Here is a 25,543-nt window from a genome sequence, read left to right on the forward strand (position 1 = left end):
TATATCAGACCGCATACCGCGGGTTTGACAAAACACGTTTTAATGCTATAATTATGTCGGTAAATAGTTTATAATAGCAATAAGGCACCTTGGGGGGGGGGGGGGTTGTGGTATACGGCCAATACACCACGACTAAGGGCTGTATCCAGGCACTTGGTGTTGCTTCGTGCATAAGAACAGCCCTTAGCCATGGTATATTGGCCATATACCCCACCCCTTCAGACCTTATTGCTTAAATTAGACAATATGTATACTGTTTACACAAACAATACAGAAATCTATTATTACAGTATTACCATGTGCAATGTCTTCCAACCATATTAATACACTCTACAATCTCTAACTTTTAGAAAGCCATAGTATTCAGTCAGAACTGCACCTGAATTTCCAAATAAACAAAACCAGAAAAGCATTATTTTTATTCTTCCATATTTTCTGCCAGTATACTTCTATATAATTGCGAGTATAAAATACATGATCATTTACACAAGGTGTAGAATGATCCGGAAGGATTCTTTTGATTGTTCAGTCACACGGTTCTTTTTCTACTCTTCTTTTCTTAGCTAGTGGGGTCTTTTTTCTATTTTTCTTTTAATGTTATGAAGTATTTTTTTGGCCCTTTATTGATCAAGTCTATCTGCACTCTGAATCCTGTTCCTTCATTGACCAACAGTAGGAGCCAGAGGTGAACCCAGAGAGAGGCTGTATCTGTGCAGGCCCAGGGTTGAGGAGCCAAGGTGGGGGTCTGGAGAGGAACCAAGTCCACCTCTAACTGTCTGTTTTCATGGGATACTACTTTGTGGTAACACATAGTCAAGCCTGTCCCTTGTAGCCTGGGTGCGAGTCTGTTTCTGCTCTCTTGCCAACTCCTTATGGAATTGTCATGCAATTGTTTGGTTCGACAATGACAATGGAGTAGGCAAAAGCACAAACAGATCTGGGACAAGGCTATGTCTCTCGTGGGTGTTTCTTCTGAAAAGCACATTGGTGGGGGGGAGTAGCCTATCCAGCAGAGGATCAAAGCCAGCAGTTGCATCGTTGATTTGTGTAAAAGTTTAACTTTGGCTCAACTTGGTGAAATTGTCCCCAACAGTTGCATTTCTCAAGGTCTCCTCAAGTCACCTCTTCAAGCTGCCTCCCTCCATTGAAAATGACTGACTTCCAGTGGTTTGGTCATCCAAAGTAGTATTCAGTGAAAGGCAACAGTAACATCTCTCGGTTCCATTCTGTTAGGCCTCTGACTCACCCTTCTCCCGCCCCTCCACTCCTGCATCGCTGTCCTCTGACTGGCTGTTGCTCAGCACCAGGAACTGTCCGTCAGTGCCAGCGGCAAGGGGGGTGGGGCGACTGAAGGCGGCAATCAAACGGCTCTGTTCCTCTAGGTCCTGTGGGTTCATTAAAATTGATTGATTAATCAGTTCGGTTTACTGTAACATCATTGAACACAGAATGTAATAGAGTTATGATTACAGACAAGAAACCGGTCAAGATAGGCGTTGATTTATAAGTCAACGAGAATAGGATACTATATTGTGATTTTGATAGATTTTCTGGGACACCTTTTCTATCTGTTTCTGTTTACTCAGCTCCTCCTGCTGTTTCTCCTTGGCCTTGTCCTGCTCCTTCTTCTTCTCCGTGGCTTTGCGATCCTGAATCAGCAAAAAAAAAAATGAAAACAGTAAAGGTCCCACATGAGCAACGAAGGTTCATCTTAACAAATGAATTCCACTAGAACAGAGAGCTCTAGTTCTCACATTTCTTACCATCTCTGAGTGGAAAGCTATCTGTTTGGCCAGCCCCACACTGTCACAGATCTGAAAGGAGAACAACACAACATACACTCAGAGATAACGAGAAATGACCATGGGTAACAGTAGACACACATGCAAATGTCTTCATTTTGCCACAACATGGAACCTATAAGCAGCTTTAACTGATAGTGCCATTACTACACAGACACAATATGCTTATTCCTAGCCAGCACTTGTTCCTGACCATAAAAAGACATTTGCACGTGAATTGTGGTGAAAATGTGTTGTAACTATGCCCTAGTTACAGCCTTAAACTACTGGCTCTACCTACATATCTGTTATGGGATTTTTATGAATAATTACTAAATTATGTATACATTTAACTTAGAACTATAACTAAACAGAATACTACTATGTTACTGTGTGGATGTATGAATCTTATTATAATCATAATACTGAATATAATGTGTGTAGTTTTAGTCAAGAATTAGAACAAGGACTTTCTGTTCCTTGTTAGAAACGAATGGAGCTATCGTCAGACCGGCTGGAATGCTGTGTTCCTTACAGGACATTCTGTCTCTACCCAGGGAGGGGAGAGACCTTGGGCTAGTAGTAGATTGTTTAACAGGTGGCAGACAATGTGGGAAGGCTTGTGAACTATATTGCCATTGTATCCGAGAGAAGGAAGGACATTTTAAAAACCTATGACGTCATTTTTATTATATAACCTGATGTAAATTGTACTATGATCAGAGCTCTCGAAAATAAACGCTACTGATTAATTATGACACTGGTCTCTGTCCATTTTATGCAAATAAGTATCTTACAAATTCTTAGAAACGGACAGAGTATTTTAATTGAACATAAAAATGAATTCCTCTAACAATATCATGGAATAAGAAAAACTACACAGCAGAGCAGAATCTACCTTTTCCCCATCATTGTTGGACTCAAAGATGTAGCAGACAATGATTGGTCGTCCGTCCACCCTGCCTTCTGCTGTCTGCAGAACAAATCCAAACAGACGCTTGTTCTCCTGGTGGGCAGCACACAACACCACGCTGGAGAGAGGGAACTGGGGGAGGGAGAGAGAAGGGCGGGGGGTAGCGGGGAGAGGGGCAGAGAGAGAAGGAAATCAAGAAGTCACGTGAACCACCATGTCTAGACAATCTCATGTATCTTGACAGTGATAATACACACAGTTGAAGTCGGAAGTTTACATACACCTTAGCCAAATACTTTAAACTCAGTTTCACAATTCCTGACATTTAATCCTAGTAAAAATGTCCTGTCTTAGGTCAGTTAGGATCACTACTTTATTTTAAGAATGTGAAATGTCAGAATAATAGTGGAGAGAATGATTTATTTCAGCTTTTATTTATTTTATCGCATTCCCAGTGGGTCAAAAGTTTACATACACTCAATTAGTATTTGGTAGCATTGCCTTTAAATTGTTTAAATTGGGTCAAACGTTTCGGGTAGCCTTCCACAAGCTTCCCACAATAAGTTGGGTGAATTTTGTCCCATTCCTCCTGACAGAGCTGGTGCAACTGAGTCAGGTTTGTAGGCCTCCTTGCTCGCACACGCTTTTTCAGTTCTGCCCACAAATTTTCTATAGGATTGAGGTCAGGGCTTTGTGATGGCCACTCCAATACCCTGACTTTGTTGTCATTAAGCCATTTTGGAAGTATGCTTGGGGTCATTGTCCATTTGGAAGACCCATTTGCGACCAAGCTACAACTTCCAGACTGATGTCTTGAAATGTTGCGTCAATATATCCACATCATTTTCAATCTTCATGATGTCATCTATTTTGTGAAGTGCACCATTCCCTCCTGCAGCAAACCACCCCCACAACATGATGCTGCCACCCCCGTGCTTCATGGTTGGGATGGTGTTCTTCTGCTTACAAGCATAACGATGGACATTATTGCCAAACTGTTCTATTTTTGTTTCATCAGACCAGAGGACATTTCTCCAAAAAGTACGATCTTTGTCCCCATGTGCAGTTGCAAACCGTAGTCTGGCTTTTTAATGGCGGTTTTGGAGCAGTGGCTTCTTCATTGCTGAGCGGCCTTTCAGGTTATGTCGATATAGGGCTCGTTTTACTGTAGCTATAGATACTTTTGTGCCTGTTTCCTCCAGCATCTTCACAAGGTCCTTTGCTGTTGTTCTGGGATTGATTTTCACTTTTCGCACCAAAGTACGTTCACCTCTAGGAGACAGAACATGTCTCCTTCCTGAGCGGTATGAGGCCTGTGTGGTCCCATGGTGTTTATACTTGCATACTATTGTCTGTACAGATGAACGTGGTACCTTCAGGTGTTTGGAAATTTCTCCCAAGGATGAACCAGACTTGTGGAGGTCTACACTTTTATTTCTGAGGTCTTGGCTGATTTCTTTCGATTTTCCCATGGTGTCAAGCAAAGAGGCACTGAGTTAGAAGGTAGGCCTTGAAATACATCCACAGGTACACCTCCAATTGACTCAAATTATGTCCATTAGCCTATCAGATGCGTCTAAGGACATGACATAATTTCCTGGAATTTTCCAAACTGTTTAAAGGCACAGTCAACTTACTGTATGTAAACATCTGACCCATAGGAACTGTGATACAGTGAATTATAAGTTAAATAATCGGTCTTTAAACAATTGTTGGAAAAATTACTTGTGTCATGCACAAAGTAGATGTCCTAACCGACTTGCCAAAACTATAGTTTGTTAACAAGAAATTAGTGGAGTGGTTGAAAATCGAGTTTTAATGACTCCAACCTAAGTGTATGTAAACTTCCGACTTCAACTGTACAATCAATCAGTCACATGCCTACCCTCAGCCGTGTGATTTGTGTCTGAGGATCGATTAGCCTGAAAACAAAACAACACACAGGATAAGTCTATGAATTTAATGAATTTCCATGCCTGTATAATAAGGGCAAAGAGCTTGTGTCTCACTTGAGGCATTCGCAGGTGACCAGCAGGTGAGACTCCGTCATCCTGAAGATGTTGTGTATGGCTCTGGCTGCTAGGATCTGTCTCATGGTCTCATAGATGACGTCAGAGCTGTCCGCATTTTTCACCTCCATACAGCCCAGGAAATGCGCAATGAACAGCTGGTGCAGGATAGAGCCTGGATAGACACATATTGACAATTTTATTTTTCACGGAAATTCATCAGCCTTTAACCTGACCACCTGAGAAACACACGCACACACACACACACACACCTACCTTCACTCTCCTCAGCTGGTGTGCCTCCTGATTCACCAAAAGGATTGGTCCTTCTTTCAAAACCGGGGAGCAAAGAAACACACCCACATCTTAAGAACATGACTGGCACAGTGTAGTAGACTCAGAACTATTTTCCATTCAACACATTCCATGGGCTGCCCATATACAATGTTAAGGAAACCCTGGTTAGTACCGACCTTCCCAGTCCGACAGCCTTCGCCTGTCCTGCGTCCTCCTCGGTGACTGGAGAGATGATGTCAAACTGGATCGGCGTGTTTGGAGCCACCAGTGCGTCCAAGGAGAGGACGGAGAGGGCCGGGGAGGCCGTCTCAGAGCCTGCCGAGCTCACACTGCTGGCCCGCGGTGCCGGTGGCCGCCCTTGTCTACACGGGACGGATAGATGTAGAGACGGATGGACGAGACCCAGGGAACAGAAAAGAGATGGAGGTTAGAGAGATGGAAGCGAGGGATGCTAGCCTCATTGAACATAAGAAGAAAGGTATACTCAAGAAACCTTTCACTACAGTAGAGTCAGGAGTTTTTCCAGACCATGTGACTAAACCAGGAAAAACACTTGTCTCCAAGTTACAGGGTGAGCTAGGCTAGGCTAGTTATAGGCTGTACTGTGTATAACCAAGCCAAGATGTTTTTCGTAGTCAGATCAGGAAAAACTCCAGGCCCAAATAATGAAGTCTATGATTGTGTGAGGAGAGACGGTTCAGAAACCCACGTGCTCGGCCGCATACTCTCATGCCTCTGCTGGAATGAGGGAGACGGTGTCACAGCCTCAAGAGCTGATTGGTTCACTCTGGCTGCGATTTCCTGCCAATGGAAAGAGGGCATTTCAGCAAATAGGAAATGCGCTTGACAACAGCTCGGCAACAGAGAGAAAGAGGGGAGATGAGATTCACACTAACCACATCCCATCCCAGACATCCAGCACTGGCTAGGTGAATGTCACACCATGGACACACACAGGGACGTTGGATCATTGCTCTATCTATGATAATATGAACTAAATATAAAGATGATGCAGGCACAGGCTTTTCCAGAGCATAGCAAGATACTCACCTCTGGGTTCTCACTGAGATATATCCTCTTTGAGATGTTGTTAATCGTTGCAATCCACTGAGGGAGGAAAGAGGAGCACAGGATAGTGTTATTAAGAGATACCACAGCTACATTATACATGTATACAATACATAAACACATCCACAGTACACTTTCATTAAAACTACTGTCTCACCTCTTCACAATCCTTCCTGCTCTCTGCCTGCAAGATGGCCACTCTGAAACAAAGACCGAGCACATCAGCAACTTCTGTGGAAATTCACTTTTTTTTGTGTGACCAAGTTAGAAAGCTTCAGGTAACAACGAAACGTCATAAAGCGGTTATCACTAGTTTAAAAAAAAAAAGCTTTAATATGCAGTCAATTACTTCTTGCCGTCGAAGGATGTGATCTGGAAGCAGAAGCGTCGGTCCTCACAGTCCACGGCCATGACGGAGCAGTTGTCTATATCCATGACAAGACCCCCCGCCACGTCCCCCCGCGCCTGGCTCATCAGGTTCCCTCCCTGGGTGAAGAAGTACTGCCGCTCCCAGGATGAAGACACTAAGCCCGTTTTACTTAGGGAACACATTTAGGAGTAAAAACATGGTAGAAACATATTGTCGTTCCGATTAAGGCATTTTGGACCGTATTCACTTTCACTAGAAATGAATAAAACCATCAGTTTAAAAAACAAGCAGGAGCTGCCCTACTGTTGCTTCAAATAGAAATGAGCAGACTTTGTATTTGATTTCCTAACGCAGGTGTTTATTTCAAATATATGTTGGTCTTGAACTACAGTGTTGCAGCACTGAGGAAGGTTTGTTTGGCTAGGCAGTCATTTCTTACTTGCGAGTGTTGAGGTAGCCGGCCTTGCGTGTGAGGTTGCGGTTGACAGGAACCAGGCTGGGGTCAGGGTCGGGCATGTAGAGGAGGTCATTGGCCTGCTCCATATCCTGGATGGTCTGTTGCATCACATCCACCTCCCCGGCCATCTCCCTGCGGACACTGGACACAACCACACACATTACACGCCCGGCCTTAAAAACATTGTAAGCAATATGACAATTCCACTTGGACTAATAGAGGGCAAGATGGAGCTACCACCATTGCTGAAGGCTATCCAATCTTTTCAGATCTCTACAAATCCCAAGGGGTTGGGGGCTAGGAGATGAAGCGTACTTCTGAACACTGGTTCCTATGTCGGTGAGGAAGTCTTCCCACTGCTGGGTGAGGTTCTCTGATCCCAGCTTGAAGAAGCTGATCTGGGATATACAGAGAGACAGACATGCTGATCAGAATATATGCTCGAGCAGAGAGAGAGAGAGAGAGAAAAATACAGAGAGCAAGCGAGCGAGAGAAAGAAATAGAGAGCGAGCGAGAGAGAGAGAAAGAAATAGAGAGCGAGCGAGCAAGAGAGAAAGAAATAGAGAGCGAGCGAGAGAGAAAGAAATAGAGAGCGAGCGAGAGAGAGAGAGAGACAGAGAAAGTAAGGCTGATGTACCTGTGCTTGCATGTATCCCAGCAGTGGCTCCAGCAGGGACATCTTCTTCTTGTACTGCAGCGTGTTGAGGGCTGTGAAGTAGTGCATCATGGTCTGGTGCTGCTTCTTCCTGGAGGTGTACACATCCTCCATCACCTCGCCCTTCACCTGGAGAGAAGACACACACACAACAAACGCACACAGACATACACACGGATGCGCACACACAAATGTCAGGTTTTATTTGGTGAGGAAGTTATTGTTACAACAACGTCACGTTATATTCAGAAACCTCACCTTCTCATTGTCCCTCCGTTTAGAGAGACGGCTGTATCTGTTGATGGCCACGTCGTGATCTGTCGACGGAAAATGTGAAGAGTGGTTATTACATTTACAACATGGGCTTGTGACAAGACATCCTGCCAACATCACAATATTTGTTTTCATGTTTTACTGAATAGTTCTCGCTCACCATCGCTGGCTATCTGGAACACTTCCTTCAGGGTCAGGATCTCTGTAGGGGAGAGAGAGAAGGTTAACGTCCATTTCAAACTGCTCACACGGCCACTACCAACCGCAGCCACCTTCGAACGACATGCCCTTGGGAACCAGGGTCCGATCCCCAGTCCCACCTCTTCACCATTCATCCCTGTAATCTGTCTCCATCTCTCAGAAATGTACATTATATAGAGATAATGTACAACACAAAATGAGAATGGAACTCTTTCAGAGTCTTACCTTTTAAGTCCCTCTCCTTAAACTGAGTGATGGGAAACATCATGGCGTCAGCCAGCTGAGTGGACAGCACTGCATGACAGGAACTCAGCTGTGGGAGAGAAGATAGGTTAGTTACATTACTGAATCTCCTCAGGTAAATTTGTCTCGTGTTTCTCATCAGACAGGTGGAGAGGAGAGGTGGGGGAGGTTAGAGAGACGGAAGAGAGAGAAGGATGAAAGACGGAAGGGAGATGGAAAAACAGAGTGAAGGAAGGGATGGCTTGAAGTGAAGAGTGAGGGAGTAGCCTATGTGGAGTGAATGATGGGAGAGGTTAAGACGGAGAGAAGGAAAGGAGAGAAAAAAGGGAGAGGTTAAGACAGAGAGAAGGAAAGGAGAGAAGAAACGTAGAGGTTAAGACGGACGGAATGGAGGAAGCAATAGAAGAAAGAGAAAGGAAGGGAGAAGTTAAAGTGGGAGTGTTTACAGTGTAGTGTAATTAATGAAGGTTAAGACACAGAGAGAAAGAAAGAAGGAAGAAAAGGAAAGGAGAGAAGAAAGAGGTTAAGATGAAGAGAATGGAGGAATTGAAGAGTAGGGAGAGGTGAAAGTACAAAGTGGGAGAGTGTGTATAGTGTAGTGTAATTAAAAAAGGTAGAGATTTAAAAAGGTTAAGACAGTGTAATCCTATTTGAGCAGCGGCGTGCCACAGCGAGGAGGATGAGTTGATGAGGGCAGAGTAGCGGACTCGCTGCGTGTGTTCTCACCTCGTCTATGACTTTGGCAAACTGCTGCAGAGTGGAGCTCATGACCTCGTCGTCGCTGCAAAGAGGGAAACGCTGCAAAGACAGCCCAGTCAGCCCTAATCCATTTTACATTCCCGTTTCAGTCATTTATCAGACGCTCTTATCTGGAGGGACATAGTCAGCGCATTCAACTAATGTTCAAACCGTAAGGGTTTCTTGGAAGATGCATGAAAAATAAATACATACAGTGGGGAGAACAAGTCTTTGATACACTGCCAATTTTGCAGGTTTTCCTACTTACAAAGCATGTAGAGGTCTGTAATTTTTTATCATAGGTACACTTCAACTGTGAGAGATGGAATCTAAAACAAAAATCCAGAAAATCACATTGTATGATTTTTAAGTAATTAATTTGCATTTTATTGCATGACATAAGTATTTGATACATCAGAAACGCAGAACTTAATATTTGGTACAGAAACCTTTGTTTGCAATTACAGAGATCACACGTTTCCTGTAGTTCTTGACCAGGTTTGCACACACTGCAGCAGGGATTTTGGCTCACTCCTCCATACAGACCTTCTCCAGATCCTTCAGGTTTTGGGGCTGTCGCTGGGCAATACGGATTTTCAGCTCCCTCCAAAGATTTTCTATTGGGTTCAGGTCTGGAGACTGGCTAGGCCACTCCAGGACCTTGAGATGCTTCTTACGGAGCCACTCCTTAGTTGCCCTGGCTGTGTGTTTCGGATCGTTGTCATGCTGGAAGACCCAGCCACGACCCATCTTCAATGCTCTTACTGAGGGAAGGAGGTAGTTGGCCAAGATCTCGCGATACATGGCCCCATCCATCCTCCCCTCAATACGGTGCAGTCGTCCTGTCCCCTTTGCAGAAAAGCATCCCCAAAGAATGATGTTTCCACCTCCATGCTTCACGGTTGGGATGGTGTTCTTGGGGTTGTACTCATCCTTCTTCTTCCTCCAAACACGGCGAGTGGAGTTTAGACCAAAAAGCTCTATTTTTGTCTCATCAGACCACATGACCTTCTCCCATTCCCCCTCTGGATCATCCAGATGGTCATTGGCAAACTTCAGACGGGCCAGGACATGCGCTGGCTTGAGCAGGGGGACCTTGCGTGCGCTGCAGGATTTTGATCCATGACGGCGTAGTGTGTTACTAATGGTTTTCTTTGAGACTGTGGTCCCAGTTCTCTTCAGGTCATTGACCAGGTCCTGCCGTGTAGTTCTGGGCTGATCCCTCACCTTCCTCATGATCATTGATGCCCCACGAGGTGAGATCTTGCATGGAGCCCCAGACCGAGGGTGATTGACCGTCATCTTGAACTTCTTCCAATTTCTAATAATTGCGCCAACAGTTGTTGCCTTCTCACCAAGCTGCTTGCCTATTGTCCTGTAGCCCATCCCAGCCTTGTGCAGGTCTACAATTTAACCCTGATGTCCTTACACAGCTCTCTGGTCTTGGCCATTGTGGAGAGGTTGGAGTCTGTTTGATTGAGTGTGTGGACAGGTGTCTTTTATACAGGTAACAAGTTCAAACAGGTGCAGTTAATACAGGTAATGAGTGGAGCACAGGAGGGCTTATTAAAGAAAAACTAACACGTCCGTGAGAGACGGAATTCTTACTGGTTGGTAGGTAATCAAATACTTATGTCATACAATAAAATGCAAATTAATTACTTAAAAATCATACAATGTGATTTTCTGGATTTTTGTTTTAGATTCCGTCTCTCACAGTTGAAGTGTACCTATGATAAAAATGACAGACCTCTACATGCTTTGTATGTAGGAAAACCTGCAAAATCGGCAGTGTGTCAAATACTTGTTCTCCCCACTGTACATACTGTACATCATTCCAGCATGTTGACAATGAGAACATAGGCCTACCTGTTTCTCATACTCCTTCAGAAGCTTGGAGGTGAGATGGGTGGCAGCACTCAACTCATTCTGAAAAAAAGAGTCATGTCTGTTCCATCTAATTAGCTGTAGGAGCAATATAAAGAAAAGGTTGTGCATGCTTGCATTTTTGCTTGTTTTTAAAAGCCTGGACACTAACTGACATGAGCGTATCCCAGAGGTCATTGCTCACCTGTGCATCGTAGATTCTGTGCATGGCCTGGAAGAGCTGCTGGGAGTATTTAGATATAGCAGCTGCATCCTCCTCAAACACACCGAGCAGGGAGCGCGTCTGGCAACAGAGAAACACACTGGATGAAGGAAGCACTCAACTCAGGAAACATTCAGGTTAGGCTTACCTGAAGTAGGTAGCTTAGATGGCACACTTATGTCACCCTTGTGCAAGGCTAATCTGGTCCCAGATCTGTAGCTTTAGCCAACCCCTCTGACTATTGTAGACACGCCACCGGTGGAGGCTCCTCAGAGGAATGGGAGGACCATCCCACTCAGTGAATTTCATAAAAATTGAAATAATGAACATTAAAAATGTTTTCCTTTTTCAATTAAATTATACTAAATACTACATAACTGATTAAAAACACTGTTTCGCAATGAAGTGCTACAGTAGCCTCAAAAGCACCCTCCTCTGGGTACATCGACTTCAATACAAAACCTAGGAGGCTCATGGTTCACACCTTCTTCCATGGACTTATAGAGTAAATATGACGACGTGTTCCAACCTATCAGATCTCTTGCAGTATGAACTAACATCTCGCCCATCCAGTCTAAGGATCAGTGAATGAATGTAGTACCGAAAGCAGCTAGCTAGCACTGCAGTGCATAAAATGTGGTGAGAAGTTGACTCAAAGACAGAGGAAGACAACAGTTGAACAGTTTTGAACAAATTCATTTCTTAAAAAATTGAGAAGCAGCAGAGAGAGAGAGAGAGAGAGAGATATTTCATTGTATTTTTTCTTCTTCTTAGTTTACCTTTCACTTACTTCGCTAATGCAGCTAATTTAGCCTACTCAAACTGGCTCAAACAGAGAGGAATGCTATTTATGTTAGCTAGCTGGCTAAGGCTATCCAACAACGCAACTCTTCCAAGTCAAGGTAAGCTTTCGGTTTTATTAATTTATTGCCACCGGGGACCACCAGTGTAACTGTTAAACTGCTTGCTGTACACTGTACTGCGTGATTATACACATGGATTAGATTGTGAGTTTACTAATGCGTTAGTTCTAGTTTGCTGACTATAAAGTTAATATGGTAACAACGATGTAGGCTGGTTAGCGATTATGGTATGAAGGTTTGGCTTGGAGAGGTTTTTGCGCTTGGTCACAGACAGCTGTTGTGTTATGTAGTGAAGTCCTCAAGTGAAGGGAAAAGAAGAGAGGAGAGCGTGTAGATGCAAGAAGGAATTATACAACGAGAAAAGTGACGCTTTATGTGACTGCTATGAAAGTGAACTGTGTGCGCGTGTGATCAGGGGTGTATTCATTCTGCCGATTCTGTTGCAAAATGTCATTTGTTTGACAGATGGGATGGTTTAATTGCTGCAGAATGCTGTGGTAGCCATGCTGGTTTGCGCTTAGTGGGACTATCATTTGTTTTTCAACAGGACAATGACCTCGCACACTAGAGGTCGACCGATTAATCGGAATGGCCGATTAATTAGGGCAGATTTCAAGTTTTCATAACAATCGGAAATCTGTAAAAAAAAATAAAAATTACACCTTTATTTAACTAGGAAAGTCAGTTAAGAACACATTCTTATTTTCAATGACGGCTAGGAACGGTGGGTTAACTGCCTTGTTCAGGGGCAGAACAACAGATTTTTACCTTGTCAGCTCAGGTATTCAATCTTGCAACCTTACGGTTAACTAGTCCAACGCTCTAACCACCTGCCTCACGAGGAGCCCGCCTGTTACGCAAATGCAGTAAGAAGCCAAGGTAAGTTGCTCGCTAGCATTAAACTTTTCTTATAAAAAACAATCAATCAATCAATCAATCAATCAATCATAATCACTAGTTATAACTACACATGGTTGATGATATTACTAGTTTATCTAGCGTGTCCTGCGTTCCATATAATCGATGCAGTGCGCATTCGTGAAAAAGGACGGTCGTTGCTCCAACGTGTACCTAACCATAAACATCAATGCCTTTCTTAAAATCAATACACAGAAGTATATATTTTTTAAACCTGCATATTTAGCTAAAAGAAATCCAGGTTATTGGCAATATTAACACTTCTCTTTTGTTCATTGCACGCAGAGTCAGGGTATATGCAACAGTTTGGGCCTCCTGGCTCATTGCGAACTAATTTGCCTGAATTTTACGTAATTATGACATAACATTGAAGGTTGTGCAATGTAACAGGAATATTTAGACTTATGGATGCCACCTGTTAGATAAAATACAGAACGGTTCCGTATTTCACTGAAAGAATAAACATTTTGTTTTCGAGATGATAGTTTCCGGAATCAACCATATTAATGACCTAAGGCTCGTATTTCTGTGTGTTATAATTAAGTCTATGATTTGATAGAGCAGTCTGACTGAGCGGTGGTAGGCACCAGCAGGCTCGTAAGCATTCATTCAAACAGCACTTTCGTGCGTTTTGCCAGCAGCTCTTCACAATGCTTCAAGCATTGCGCTGTTTATGACTTCAAGCCTATCAACTCCCGAGATTAGGCTGGTGTAACCAATGTGAAATGGCTAGCTAGTTAGCGGGGTGCGCGCTAATAATCACTCACTCTGAGACTTGGAGTTGTTGTTCCCCTTGCTCTGCATGGGTAACGCTGCTTCGAGGGTGGCTGTTGTCGATGTGTTTCTGGTTCGAGCCCAGGTAGCGGCGAGGAAAGGGATGGAAGCTATACTGTTACACTGGCAATACTAAAGTGCCTATAAGAACATCCAATAGTCAAAGGTATATGAAATACAAATGGTATAGAGAGAAATAGTCCTATAATTCCTATAATAACTACAACCTAAAACTTCTTACCTGGGAATATTGAAGACTCATGTTAAAAGGAACCACCAGCTTTCATATGTTCTCATGTTCTGAGCAAGGAACTTAAACGTTAGCTTTCTTACATGGCACATATTGCACTTTTACTTTCTTCTCCAACACTTTGTTTTTGCATTATTTAAACCAAATTGAACATGTTTCATTATTTATTTGAGGCTAAATTGATTTTATTGATGTATTATATTAAGTTAAAATAATTGTTCATTCAGTATTGTTGTAATTGTCATTATTACAAATACATTTTCAAAATTCGGCCGATTTAATCGGTATCGGCTTTTTTTGGTCCTCCAATAATTGGTATCGGCGTTGAAAAATCATAATCGGTCGACCTCTACAACACACCTCCAGGCTGTGTAAGGGCTATTTGACCAAGAAGGAGAGTGATGAAGAGGGCACGACAAAACCTATTCCCCCTCAGGAGACTGAAAAGTTTTCGCATGGGTCCTCAGATCCTAAAAAGGTTCTACAGCTGCACCATCGAGAGCATCCTGACTTGTTGCATCACTGTCTGGTATGGCAACCACTTGGCCTCCAACCGCAAGGCACTACAGAGGGTAGTGCGTACAGCCCAGTACATCACTGGCACAAAGCTTCCTGCCATCCACGACCTCTATACCAGGAGGTATAGAGGAAGGCCCTAAAAATTGTAAAAGGCCCTAAAAATTGTCAGACTCCAGCCACCCTAGTCATAGACTGTTCTCCCTGCTACCGCATGGCAAGCAGTACCGGAGCGCCAAGTCTAGGTCCAAGAGGCTTCTAAACATTTTTTTTTTTACTTCCAAGCCATAAGACTCCTGAAAATCTAATGAAATGGCTACCCAGACTATTTGCATTGCCCCCCCTTCCCCCTTTTACACCGCTGCTACTCTCTGTTGTTATCATCTATGCAAAGTCACTTTAATACCTCTACCTACATGTATATACAGTTGAAGTCGGAAGTTTACATACACCTTAGCCAAATACATTTAAACTCAGTTTCACAATTCCTGACATTTAATCCTAGTTAAAATTCCATGTCTTAAGGCAGTTAGGATCACCACTTTATTTTAAGAATGTGAAATGTCAGAATAATAGTAGAGAGAATGATTTATTTCAGCTTTTATTTATTGCATCACAATCCCAGTGGGTCAGAAGATTACATACACTCAATTAGTGTTTGGTAGCATTGCCTTTAAATTGTTTAAATTGGGTCAAACGTTTCAGGTAGCCTTCCACAAGCTTCCCACAATAAGTTGGGTGAATTTTGGCCCATTCCTCCTGACAGAGCTGGTGTAACTGAGTCAGGTTTGTAGGCCTCCTTGATCGCACACGCTTTTTCAGTTCTGTCCACAAATTTTCTATAGGATTGAGGTCAGGGCTTTGTGATGGCCACTCCAATACCTTGACTTTGTTGTCCATAAGCCATTTTGCCAAAACTTTGGAAGTATGCTTGGGGTCATTGTCCATTTGGAAGACCCATTTGCGACCAAGCCTCAACTTCCTGACTGATGTCTTGAGATGTTGCTTCAATATATCCACATAATTTTCTTTCCTCATGACGCCATCTATTTTGTGAAGTGTACCAGTCCCTCCTGCAGCAAAGCACCCCCACAACATGATGCTGCCACCCCCGTGCTTCACGGTTGGGATGGTGTTCTTCAGCTTGCAAGCCTCCCCCTTTTTTCTCCAAACATAACGATGGTCATTATGGTCAAACAGTTCTATTTTTGTTTCAGCAGACCAGAAGACATTTCTCCAAAAAGTACGATCTTTGTCCCCATGTGCAGTTGCAAACCGTAGTCTGGCTTTTTAATGGCAGATTTGGAGCAGTGGCTTCTTCCTTGCTGAGTGGCCTTTCAGGTTATGTCGATATAGGGCTCGTTTTACTGTGGATATAGATACTTTTGTACCCGTTTTCTCCAGCATCTTCACAAGGTCCTTTGGTGTTGTTCTGGGATTGATTTGCACTTTTTGCACCAAAATACGTTCATCTCTAGGAGACAGAACGCGTCTCCTTCCTGAGTGGTATGACGTCTGCGTGGTCCCATGGTGTTTATACCTGCGTACTATTGTTTGTACAGATGAATGTGGGACCTTCAGGCATTTGGAAATTGCTCCCAAGGATGAACCAGACTTGTGGAGGTCTACAATTTTTGTTATGAGTTCTTGGCTGATTTCTTTAGATTTTCCCATGATGTCAAGCAAAGAGGCACTGAGTTTGAAGGTAGGCCTTAAATACATCCACAGGTACACCTCGAATTGACTCAAATTATGTCAATTAGCCTATCAGAAGCTTCTAAAGCCATGACATCATTTTCTGACATTTTTCAAGCTGTTTAAAGGCACAGTCAACTTAGTGTATGTAAACTTCTGACCCACTGGAATTGTGATACAGTGAATTATAAGTGAAATAATCTGTCTGTAAACAATTGTTGAAAAAATTACTTGTGTCATGCACAAAGTAGATGTCCTAACCGACTTGCCAAAACAATAGTTTGTTAAGAAGAAATTTGTGGAGTGGTTGAGAAACAAGTTTTAATGACTACAGCCTAAGTGTATGTAAACTTCGGACTTCAACTGTATTACCTCAACTAACCGGTGCCCCCGCACATTGACTCTGTACCGGTACCCCCCTGTATATGTTCTCGCTATTGTTATTTTACTGCTGCTCTTTAATTACTTGTTGCTTTCATTTTTTATTCGTATTTTTTAAAACTGCATTGTTGGTTAGGGGCTCGTAAGTAAGCATTTCACTCTAAGGTCTACATCGGTTGTATTCGACGCATGTGACTAATAAAATTTGATTTGATGAAGTACTGCATCAGATGACCTAGCCTGCACAATCACCTGACCTCAACCCAATTGAGATGGTTTGGGATGAGTTGGACTGCAGAGTGAAGGAAAACAGCCAACAACTGCTCAGCATATGTGGAAACTTTCCAGGTGAAGCTGTTTGAGAGAATCCCATGTGTGCAATGCTGTCATCAAGGCAACGGGTGGCTACTTTGAAGAAACTCAAATCTAAAATATATGTTGATTTGTTTAACACTTTTTTGGTTACTACATGATTCCATATGTGTTATTTCATAGTTTTGACGTCTTCACTATTATTCTACAATGTAGAAAATAGTAAAAATAAAGAAAAAACGTTGAATGGGTAGGTTTGTCCAAACTTTTGACTGGTACTGTACAATTATTAAAAATGACAGTGCCTTCAGAAAGTATTCACAGCCCTTGACTTTTGTTGTGTTACAACCTGAATTTAAATGTCTTAGGCGACCAACTACAGCGCTTCCTCACGGAGTGAACTTTCGCTGCGCTCACATGGATCATACTGGGGTTACAGATGAAGAAAAAAAAACTGCATCTGCCGTTGGCACCCAGTCAAATTAGGCCAAAGGTTGCCTTGATAAATCTTGAAATTTATTCGGGACGTTAGGCGTGTTGCGTTGTCTACTTTTGTTCAGGGTGGAGAGCTTAGCACCACTTGGCCAGTGTGCTTGCTAATTCAAGAGGGAAAGAGGTCCTTCTAAACCCAAACAAAGACGGTTCTGGACAAAGGACCCCTTGTACAACATTCTGATGGAAGATCAGCAAAAGTAGTACCCATTTTGGGATGATATTTCATATATCTGTCGAACTGTGCTATCGCTACCGATTACCTGGAATCAATGCTGTTGTGTGTTAGCTATTGTAGTAAGCTAATATAACGCTATATTGTGTTTTCGCTGTAAAACTTAAAAAAATCGGAAATATTGGCTGTATTCACAAGATCTTTGTCTTTCATTTGCTATACACCATATATTTTTCGGAAATGTTTTTGATGAGTATTTAGGTATTTGACGTTGGTGTCTGTAATTACTCTGGTTGCTTCGGGTGCTATATCTGACGGTAGCTGTGATGGTAGCATCAATGTAAAACTGATTTATACCTCAAATATGCACATTTTTCAAACAAAACATAGATTTATTGTGTAACATGTTATAGGACTGTCATCTGATTAAGTTGTTTCTAGGTTAGTTTGGTTGGATCTTGGTTAGTTAGGTTGGTTTTGTGCATGCTACCTGTGCTGTGAAAAATGTCTGTCCTTTTTTCTATTTGGTGGTGAGCTAACATAAATATACGTGGTGTTTTCGCTGTAAAACATTTTAAAAATCGGACATGTTGGCTGGATTCACAAGATGTTTATCTTTCAAATGCTGTATTGGACTTGTTAATGTGTGAAAGTTAAATATTTCTAAAAAATACATTTTGAATTTCGCGCCCTGCACTTGAGCTGGATGTTGTCATAAGTGTACCGGCACCGCCCTGCAGCCTGACGAAGTTAACACTTTTTTGGTTACTACATGATTCCATATGTGTTATTTCATAGTTTTGTCTTCACTATTATTTCACAATGTAGAAAATAGTAAAAATAAAGAAAAACCCTTGAATAAGTAGGTGTGTCCAAACTTTTGACTGGTACTGTATATCAATGGAACGAAGGTATACCCAAACGCGCTTCAGCCCAGCTTAAATTAAAAAGGGGAAATCAGGTACTAGACTGAGGGACTTGAAAATCCCCAAAACATTCCTTACCCCAGGATACTTCAACTGGTGACTATCCAGGATAATACAAAAAGGAGCACTCTGTTGCTGCATAACTCTGATTGTTTACTTGTCCCGTCAATAAATCTATAAGATTTACGCAGCAACAGAGTGGTCCTTTTCTTTATTCTCCCGGATAGTCACCAGTTGTAGTATCCTGGGGTAAGGAATGTTTGCGCATGTGCCAGGTGATATAAATTTCAACCTCAGTACATGCGCTCCAAAAAGTCGGGTGAATAATAGTTTCTTGTGGATATTTAAAAACTAAAATGTCGACCAGCTGAAGGACCAACCACACAGACAACTGGTAGAGTATGTTCAAACGTAATTTCATTAAACATTCTGTGCTTTGTTATTAGGCAACCTCGTCCCTAGACAGGAGAAAGTGGTGCACGCTGCCAGAGACTAACAGTAACCAACCAGCTAGAGTAAGGATGGTCACGTAACCTGGCAGTAGCTCATTTATGTGTTCATCAACACAAGGGTGTGTGATGTGTTTAACTAGAAAACCATTGGCGTGCATACTTTTAGCAGGTGGTGCAAAGACCGATATTAATAATGTTGCATAAATAGCTAATACCATTAACAGCTGGCAAATATGACGAGGCCAGTTATCACTTTTTGAGCCATTTGACAACTCTTGATGCTTGCTCGAGCGAGTTAGCAGGGCTAGCTTTTGCTGCGCTTTTGCACGGCACAAAGACGAGAGATAAAGCTAGCAGGCTACAGAGCATAGCGTGAAATATATTACCTGCGGACTGTCCTCGAATGTCTCCTCTATTGGTAATTTATCTATTCCAGGCATGGCTATAGTTAGCTATTTCAATTCGTATCAATTTGAACTGTAATATGTCAATAAGAAACAGAAGCGCTGACTATCACTCCCACTGAATTTTTTCCCTTTACATATAGATCCACAACACCCCAAACAGCTCCTCCCACATGCGGATAAGGGACACACTTGGAGCGGTAGTCACTAGTTACCACAGCCACGAAGTCATAATTATGGCTGAACCACAGAGTTTATATACCCAGAGGCGCAACATCGCGATACTTCCGGGAACGCTTGCGAAACAGACCATGCCGGGGTTTGAGAAGTCAATATGAGAAGTGAAAAAAGATTCCGTAGTTGTTCATTTTCTTGAAATCTAAAGGCACAACCTACATTCGAGCCAATGTCTTATGTAGTTGAACATGATATTACTCCAACCTCGTGAAAGTGACAAACTGACACTTTTAGATTTTCGTCAAACCTAACTTTAAATCGAAGGAGTGCCCTTGATTTGACGGCCTGCACATTAACAATTCGGCGAGAAACGACCATTAAGTCCATTGCTGCATTCCAAACACTTAAAATACACACCCTATCTCCCCAGCCCTCAAATTAAGCGGACACTTCTGATGACGTATCATGACTTCGGACGAGTATGTATACACTTGCAGGGCAAGGGAGGAAGGAATTATTTTTAAATGGACCGCCCTTGCCTGGAAATTCGTCATTCATCCCGGGATGATTGTGTTTTCAGCCACTGGTAGCTTGTGGTTGCTTTATATGCGCTACAGTCAATTATGATTGCATGTCTACTTATATTAACTATATAATTATTAATATACACCTACTGTATGATAGCTAGCAAATTAATTAACTAACTAACTTTAGCCTGCCTAGCTGGAACTACAATTTCCAAAAGCTAACCAAACAAAAACATTACTTTTATGAGATGTGTTTGTGCCATCATGTGCATTAGCAGCACAATTTCGAACCTTTTTACATTCGTTTTTACTTACACTTGACTTCTCCATATTGACGTTGAGGTTTTAAGTTTTGGCTGACTTTTCTTAGTGGATGTACAATCATCGCGAATGGAATTATGGGGCGTTTCAGGCCCCGAAGGGAACATAATTGTACACTTGCAAACTCAATCAAGAACGAGGGCTGAGGGGCTTGCGTTGCGAACTTCCCTTGTTTGGCTAATCGTTTGAACCGACGTCCAAGATGGTGACAGGGATTCCGCCAAGGGCATAAGCGAGGTTAAGTGGACGAGGGTGTGTCTTTTATGAGTTTGAAACGCAGCCCATGTCAAACGATAAGCGGTTTGTAAAGAGCGTGAATGAGCGTGTACACGCTAGAATTCTTCTTCGATGAGGTTTAACGGAGGTTGGCATCCAATAAATGCCCTTCTGCACACTTCTCACACCTAGGAACCTCCATCCTACACACTGCTGCCACATGCCCATAAGCTTGACACCTGTAACAACGTAATATATTCAGTACAAAATCTTGTACAGGATAATTTACAGTTGAAGTCAGAAGTTTACATACACCTTATCCAAATACATTTAAACTCAGTTTTTTACCATTCCTGACATTTAATCCTTATAAACATTCCCTGTCTTAGGTCAGTTAGGATCACCGCTTTATTTTAAGAATGTGAAATGTTAGAATAATAGTAGAGAGAATGATTTATTTAATCTTTTATTTATTTTATCACATTCCCAGTGGGTCAGAAGTTTACCAGGTCTGGTCGTCCTAGCAGATTTTGAAAAGGCATTTGATAAAGGAGGACTAGAATTTATATATAAATGCCTGGATTACTTTAATTTTGGTGAATCTATTATACAGTGGGTTAAAGTTATCTACAGCAACCCCAGATGTAAAATAGTAAATAATGGTTACTTATCAGAAAGTATTGAGCTTTTAAGAGGAGTAAAACAAGGCTGTCCATTATCTCCATGTCTATTTATTATGGCCATTGCAATGCTAGCTATTAAAATTGGATCCATCAATAAATCCAGGGGGATAAAAACAAGTGTCAATGTATGCCAATGACTCTAGTTTTTTCTTAAATCCACAATCTGGATCCCTGCACAGTCTCATTGAAGATCTTGATCACTTTTCTAGCCTCTCTGGGTTAAAACCTAATTATGACAAGTGTACCATATTATGTATTGGATCGTAAAAAAATACAGTGTTTACACTACCTTGTAGTTTACCTATAAAATGGGCGGATGGTGAAGTAGACATACTTGGTATTCACATCTTCAAAAATATAAATCAACTTACCATCATTAATTTCAATAGAGAGTTTGCAAAAATAGATAAGATTCTGCAACCATGGAGAGGTAAATACTTGTCTATTTATGGAAAAATCAGATTGATGAACTCTTTGGTCCTATCACAGTTTACTTACTTACTAATGGCAATGCCTACTCCGGATGACTTATTTTTTAAATCATATGAGCAAAAAATATTTCATTTTATTTGGAATGCTAAGCCAGACAAAATTAAACGTGTCTATTTATATAATGAATATGAGTTTGGGGGGCTAAAATTATTAAATACTAAAGCTTTAAACCTCTCACAAAAAGTTTCACTCATACATAAGTTATACTTAAACCCAAAATGGTTTTCCAGTAGATTATTAAGAAAGGCTCATCCTTTGTTCAAAAATTGCCTTTTTGCCTTCATACAGATTACAACTTTTCATTTCCGACTAATTGAAAATGAAATTTTGTTTAAAGTATCGCCCTTTCTTAAACAAGTTGTTTACATTTTCAGTTTTGTCCTCCAGAAAAGATAAAACAAATATTACAGCAAATGTTATGGTTAAACTCAAATATATTGATTAATTTAAAAAAAACATTCTTTATGGAATAATTTAAAAAAATATATATATTTATTAATGATACTAAATAGAAATTTACATTTACATTTACATTTAAGTCATTTAGCAGACGCTCTTATCCAGAGCGACTTACAAATTGGTGCATTCACCTTATGATATCCAGAAATGGATGAGTTATGTCACATATGCAGTTATCGAAAATATATGGGAATAACTGATTGCAGCACTACCACAAAAATGGAGGAGGCAAGTGGAAAAAGGAGAAGGTAGGGAACTTGTTTGCCTGCCATATATTAAAAATACAAATTGGCTGAAAGGAACTGGCATAAATATAAAAGTATACCAGTTTCATCTGAGGACAAAAATGTTGACAGCTGCACCATACAGGTTGCAAAATAAATGGGAGGAGATTTTCGATGTACCAATTCCATGGCACATGGTTTATTATCTGGTACAAAAACTACACTCTCATCACTTAGAGTTTTTCAATTAAAATTACATACATTTTTTGCCACCAACAGAGTGCTTATATATCTCATCTCTGTAGATTTTGTTGCGAAGAGACAGAATCAATAGATACTTTATTCTGGTATTGCCCCTATGAACAGTTGACATCGGACGTTTACATACACCTTAGCCAAATACATTTAAACTCAGTTTTTCACAATTCCTGACATTTAATCCTAGTAAAAATTCCCTGTCTTAGGTCTGTTAGGATCACCACTTTATTTTAAGAATGTGAAATGTCAGAATAATAGTAGAGAAAATGATTTATTTCAGCTTTTATTTCATTCATCACATTCCCATTCCCAGAAGTTTACATACTTTCAATTAGCATTTGGTAGCATTGCCTTTAAATTGTTTAACTTGGGTCAAACGTTTCAGGTAGCCTTCCACAAGCTTCCCACAATAAGTTGGGTGAATTTTGGCCCATTCCTCCTGACAAAGGTGGTGCAACTGAGTCAGGTTAGTAGACCTCCTTGCTCACACACGCTTTTTCAGTTGTGCCCACAAATTTTCTATGGGATTGAGGTCAGGGCTTTGAATGCCACTCCAATACCTTGACTTTGTTGTCCTTAAGCCATTTTGCCACAATTTTGGAAGTATGCTTGGGGTCATTATCCATTTGGAAGACCCATTTGCGACCAAGCTTCAACTTCCTGACTGATGTCTTGAGATGTTGCTTCAATATATCCACATAATTTTCTTTCCTCATGATGCCATCTATTTTGTGAAGTGCCCCAGTCCCTCCTGCAGCAAAGCACCCCCACAACATGATGCTGCCACCCCCGTGCTTCACGGTTTGGATGGTGTTCTTTCTTGGCATCCCCCTTTTTCCTCCAAACATAACAATGGTCATTATGGCCAAACAGTTCTATTTTTGTTTCATCAGACCAGAGGACATTTCTCCAAAAAGTACGATCTTTGTCTCCATGTGCAGTTGCAAACCGTAGTCTGACTTTTTTATGGCGGTTTTGGAGCAGTGGCTTCTTCCTTGCTGAGAGGCCTTTTAGGTTATGCTGATATAGGACTCGTTTTACTGTGGATATAGATACTTTTGTACCTGTTTCCTCCAGCATCTTCACAAGGCTGTTGTTCTGGGATTAAGTTGCACTTTTCGCACCAAAGTGCATTCATCTCTAGGAGACAGAACGCGTCTCCTTCCTGAGCGGTATGACGTCTGCGTGGTCCCATGGTGTTTATACTTGCGTACTATTGTTTGTACAGATGAACGTGGTACCTTTGGGCGTTTGGAAATTGCTCCCAAGGATGGACCAGACAATTTTTTTTCCTGAGGTCTTTGCTGATTTATTTAGATTTTCCCATGATGTCAAGCAAAGAGGCACGAGTTTGAAGGTAGGCCTTGAAATACATCCACAGGTACACCTCCAATTGACTCAAATGATGTCAATTAGCCTATCAGAAGCTTCTAAAGCCATGACATAATTTCCTGGAATTTTCCAAGCTGTTTAAAGGCACAGTCAACTTCATGTATGTAAACTTCTGACCCACTGGAATTGTGATACAGTGAATTATAAGTGAAATAATCTGTCTGTAAACAATTGTTGGAAAAATGACTTGTGTCATTCACAAAGTAGATGTCCTAACCGACTTGCCACTGCTATGCTGATCCACAAACCAGGACATCCGATGGTCATTCTTATGGTGGGTTGCAACTTGCAGGATCCTTCCAAGTTGAATCCACCAGAGGGGGACTGTCATGACTCTCTTGTGAGGATTCGAAGGATCAGGTTACAGTGGGTCAGCTCCTCCTGCAGATGGGGAGAGGGAGGAAGTTGGCCCGGTTTTATGACTTAACAACCGGATCATAAATACCTGCCATTGGGCTCTGCAGTATTGAAAATGGAATGTCTGAGTGTTACAACAGAGAGATACTTGGCCAAAACTTTAACATCAAAAGTTTGGACATTGAAACAATATTTATAATGTAAATAATGTGGGAAATGGTTGGTGGGGCTCTAAACAATTATCATGTCAAATAAGTCATTAAGGACGGTGTAACCAAATAACTGTAATTCTACAAATGTATATATCCCAGTTATTAGATTTACATCTAAATGTTGTGGAATTTATATGATTAAATATTGAACTATTTGTGAGAAGATGAAATGTGATTTTAGCCTTTAGCCTAGATGAGAATAGTTTTTCATGTCAGTAACCAAGTCAGTAACCAAGCCCACGCGAGCACAGACATTATGCAAAAAGGAGGGAACGCCCCTTTTGCCAGATAGCTTATAAAGGACTCCTAAAGAATTAACATATTAGACCAGTGGTTCTCAATCCTGGTCCTGGGGACCCAAAGGGGTGCACATTTTTGTTTTTGCCCTAGTACTACCCACCTGATTCAAATAATCAAAGCCTTTTGATAAGTTGATCATTTGAATCAGCTGTGTAGTACTAGGGCAAAAACAAAAATGTGCACCCCTTTGGGTCCCAAGGACCAGGATTGAGAACCAGTGTATGAGACCAAAACATGCCGGGTTGTTGCCGGTGTGTACAGTGGTCTTAGCTGTACCCTGAATAGTCAACCATTTAGACCTGAGAGCGTGAGGATCATCCACACGTTGACATGGTTGGAATTTCTACAGACCAGACAGCGCTGAGAAATGGTTTAAAATAAAGATAAGTATGCGTGCAGTACGAGCTGAATGTGTTACAAAATGGTTTAAAGATGAACATACCAGAAAATGGTTAAACCCTTTGAAACTCTCTCGAAGAAGACTACACAGGGACATTCAGTCTGCAGCTGTTTATGCACTTTTAGCCTAGGAAACTCGGCCTGAAGATGAGAGACAAAGAACAATTTCCTCTCACCACTATAGGTATCTGTTCTAATCAAACAGAGTGAAGGACAAGGCCCGCTGAACACCGCGTGGTACACTTCTGGAAGACCTGTTCTAACAGACACTCCA

General features: G+C 41.6%; 2 protein-coding genes across 5 annotated transcripts in view; one reads left to right on the forward strand and one right to left on the reverse strand.

The window, feature by feature from the left end:
• LOC139536497 (V-type proton ATPase subunit S1-like protein) overlaps positions 1-25,543 on the forward strand; it is a gene marked incomplete at its 5' end in the record, with an annotated part of 159,742 nt that overhangs the window by 92,599 nt on the left and 41,600 nt on the right. The window lies entirely within an intron of this gene.
• LOC139535403 (DCC-interacting protein 13-alpha-like) lies at positions 555-19,410 on the reverse strand. 4 transcript variants are annotated; one of them, XM_071334766.1, is made up of 22 exons: positions 19,235-19,410; positions 11,077-11,175; positions 10,875-10,934; positions 8,994-9,065; positions 8,250-8,337; positions 7,984-8,025; positions 7,809-7,867; positions 7,533-7,679; positions 7,211-7,293; positions 6,878-7,036; positions 6,418-6,606; positions 6,226-6,268; positions 6,051-6,107; positions 5,710-5,801; positions 5,177-5,362; positions 4,980-5,029; positions 4,704-4,878; positions 4,580-4,616; positions 2,680-2,826; positions 1,764-1,814; positions 1,560-1,649; positions 555-1,385 (listed from the first exon to the last, which is right to left on the reverse strand). In XM_071334766.1, exons 1-22 carry the CDS (start codon positions 19,286-19,288, stop codon positions 1,230-1,232), a joined length of 2,136 nt encoding a protein of 711 aa, XP_071190867.1. In that variant the 5' UTR covers positions 19,289-19,410; the 3' UTR covers positions 555-1,229. The 4 variants fall into 4 exon arrangements, 3 of the variants coding, with proteins under 3 accessions (XP_071190867.1, XP_071190866.1, XP_071190868.1); XM_071334765.1 differs by having other exon boundaries at positions 4,980-5,032; XM_071334767.1 differs by having other exon boundaries at positions 4,980-5,032; positions 10,875-10,953; positions 19,235-19,244.

This window comes from Salvelinus alpinus, chromosome 12 (genome assembly GCF_045679555.1).
Source record: "Salvelinus alpinus chromosome 12, SLU_Salpinus.1, whole genome shotgun sequence".
Lineage (NCBI taxonomy): Eukaryota > Metazoa > Chordata > Actinopteri > Salmoniformes > Salmonidae > Salvelinus > Salvelinus alpinus.

What these genes read in the sequence shown, in the direction of transcription:
- LOC139535403 (XM_071334765.1), bottom strand. Translation starts at nt 19,288, where the DNA reads ATGCCTGGAATAGATAAATTACCAATAGAGGAGACATTCGAGGACAGT. An exon ending in TAAGGAGAGGGACTTAAAAG is followed by an intron (nt 8,026 to 8,249) that starts GTAAGACTCTGA and finishes TCTCCCCTACAG; the next exon opens with AGATCCTGACCCTGAAGGAA. An exon ending in GTTCCAGATAGCCAGCGATG is followed by an intron (nt 7,868 to 7,983) that starts GTGAGCGAGAAC and finishes TTCCGTCGACAG; the next exon opens with ATCACGACGTGGCCATCAAC.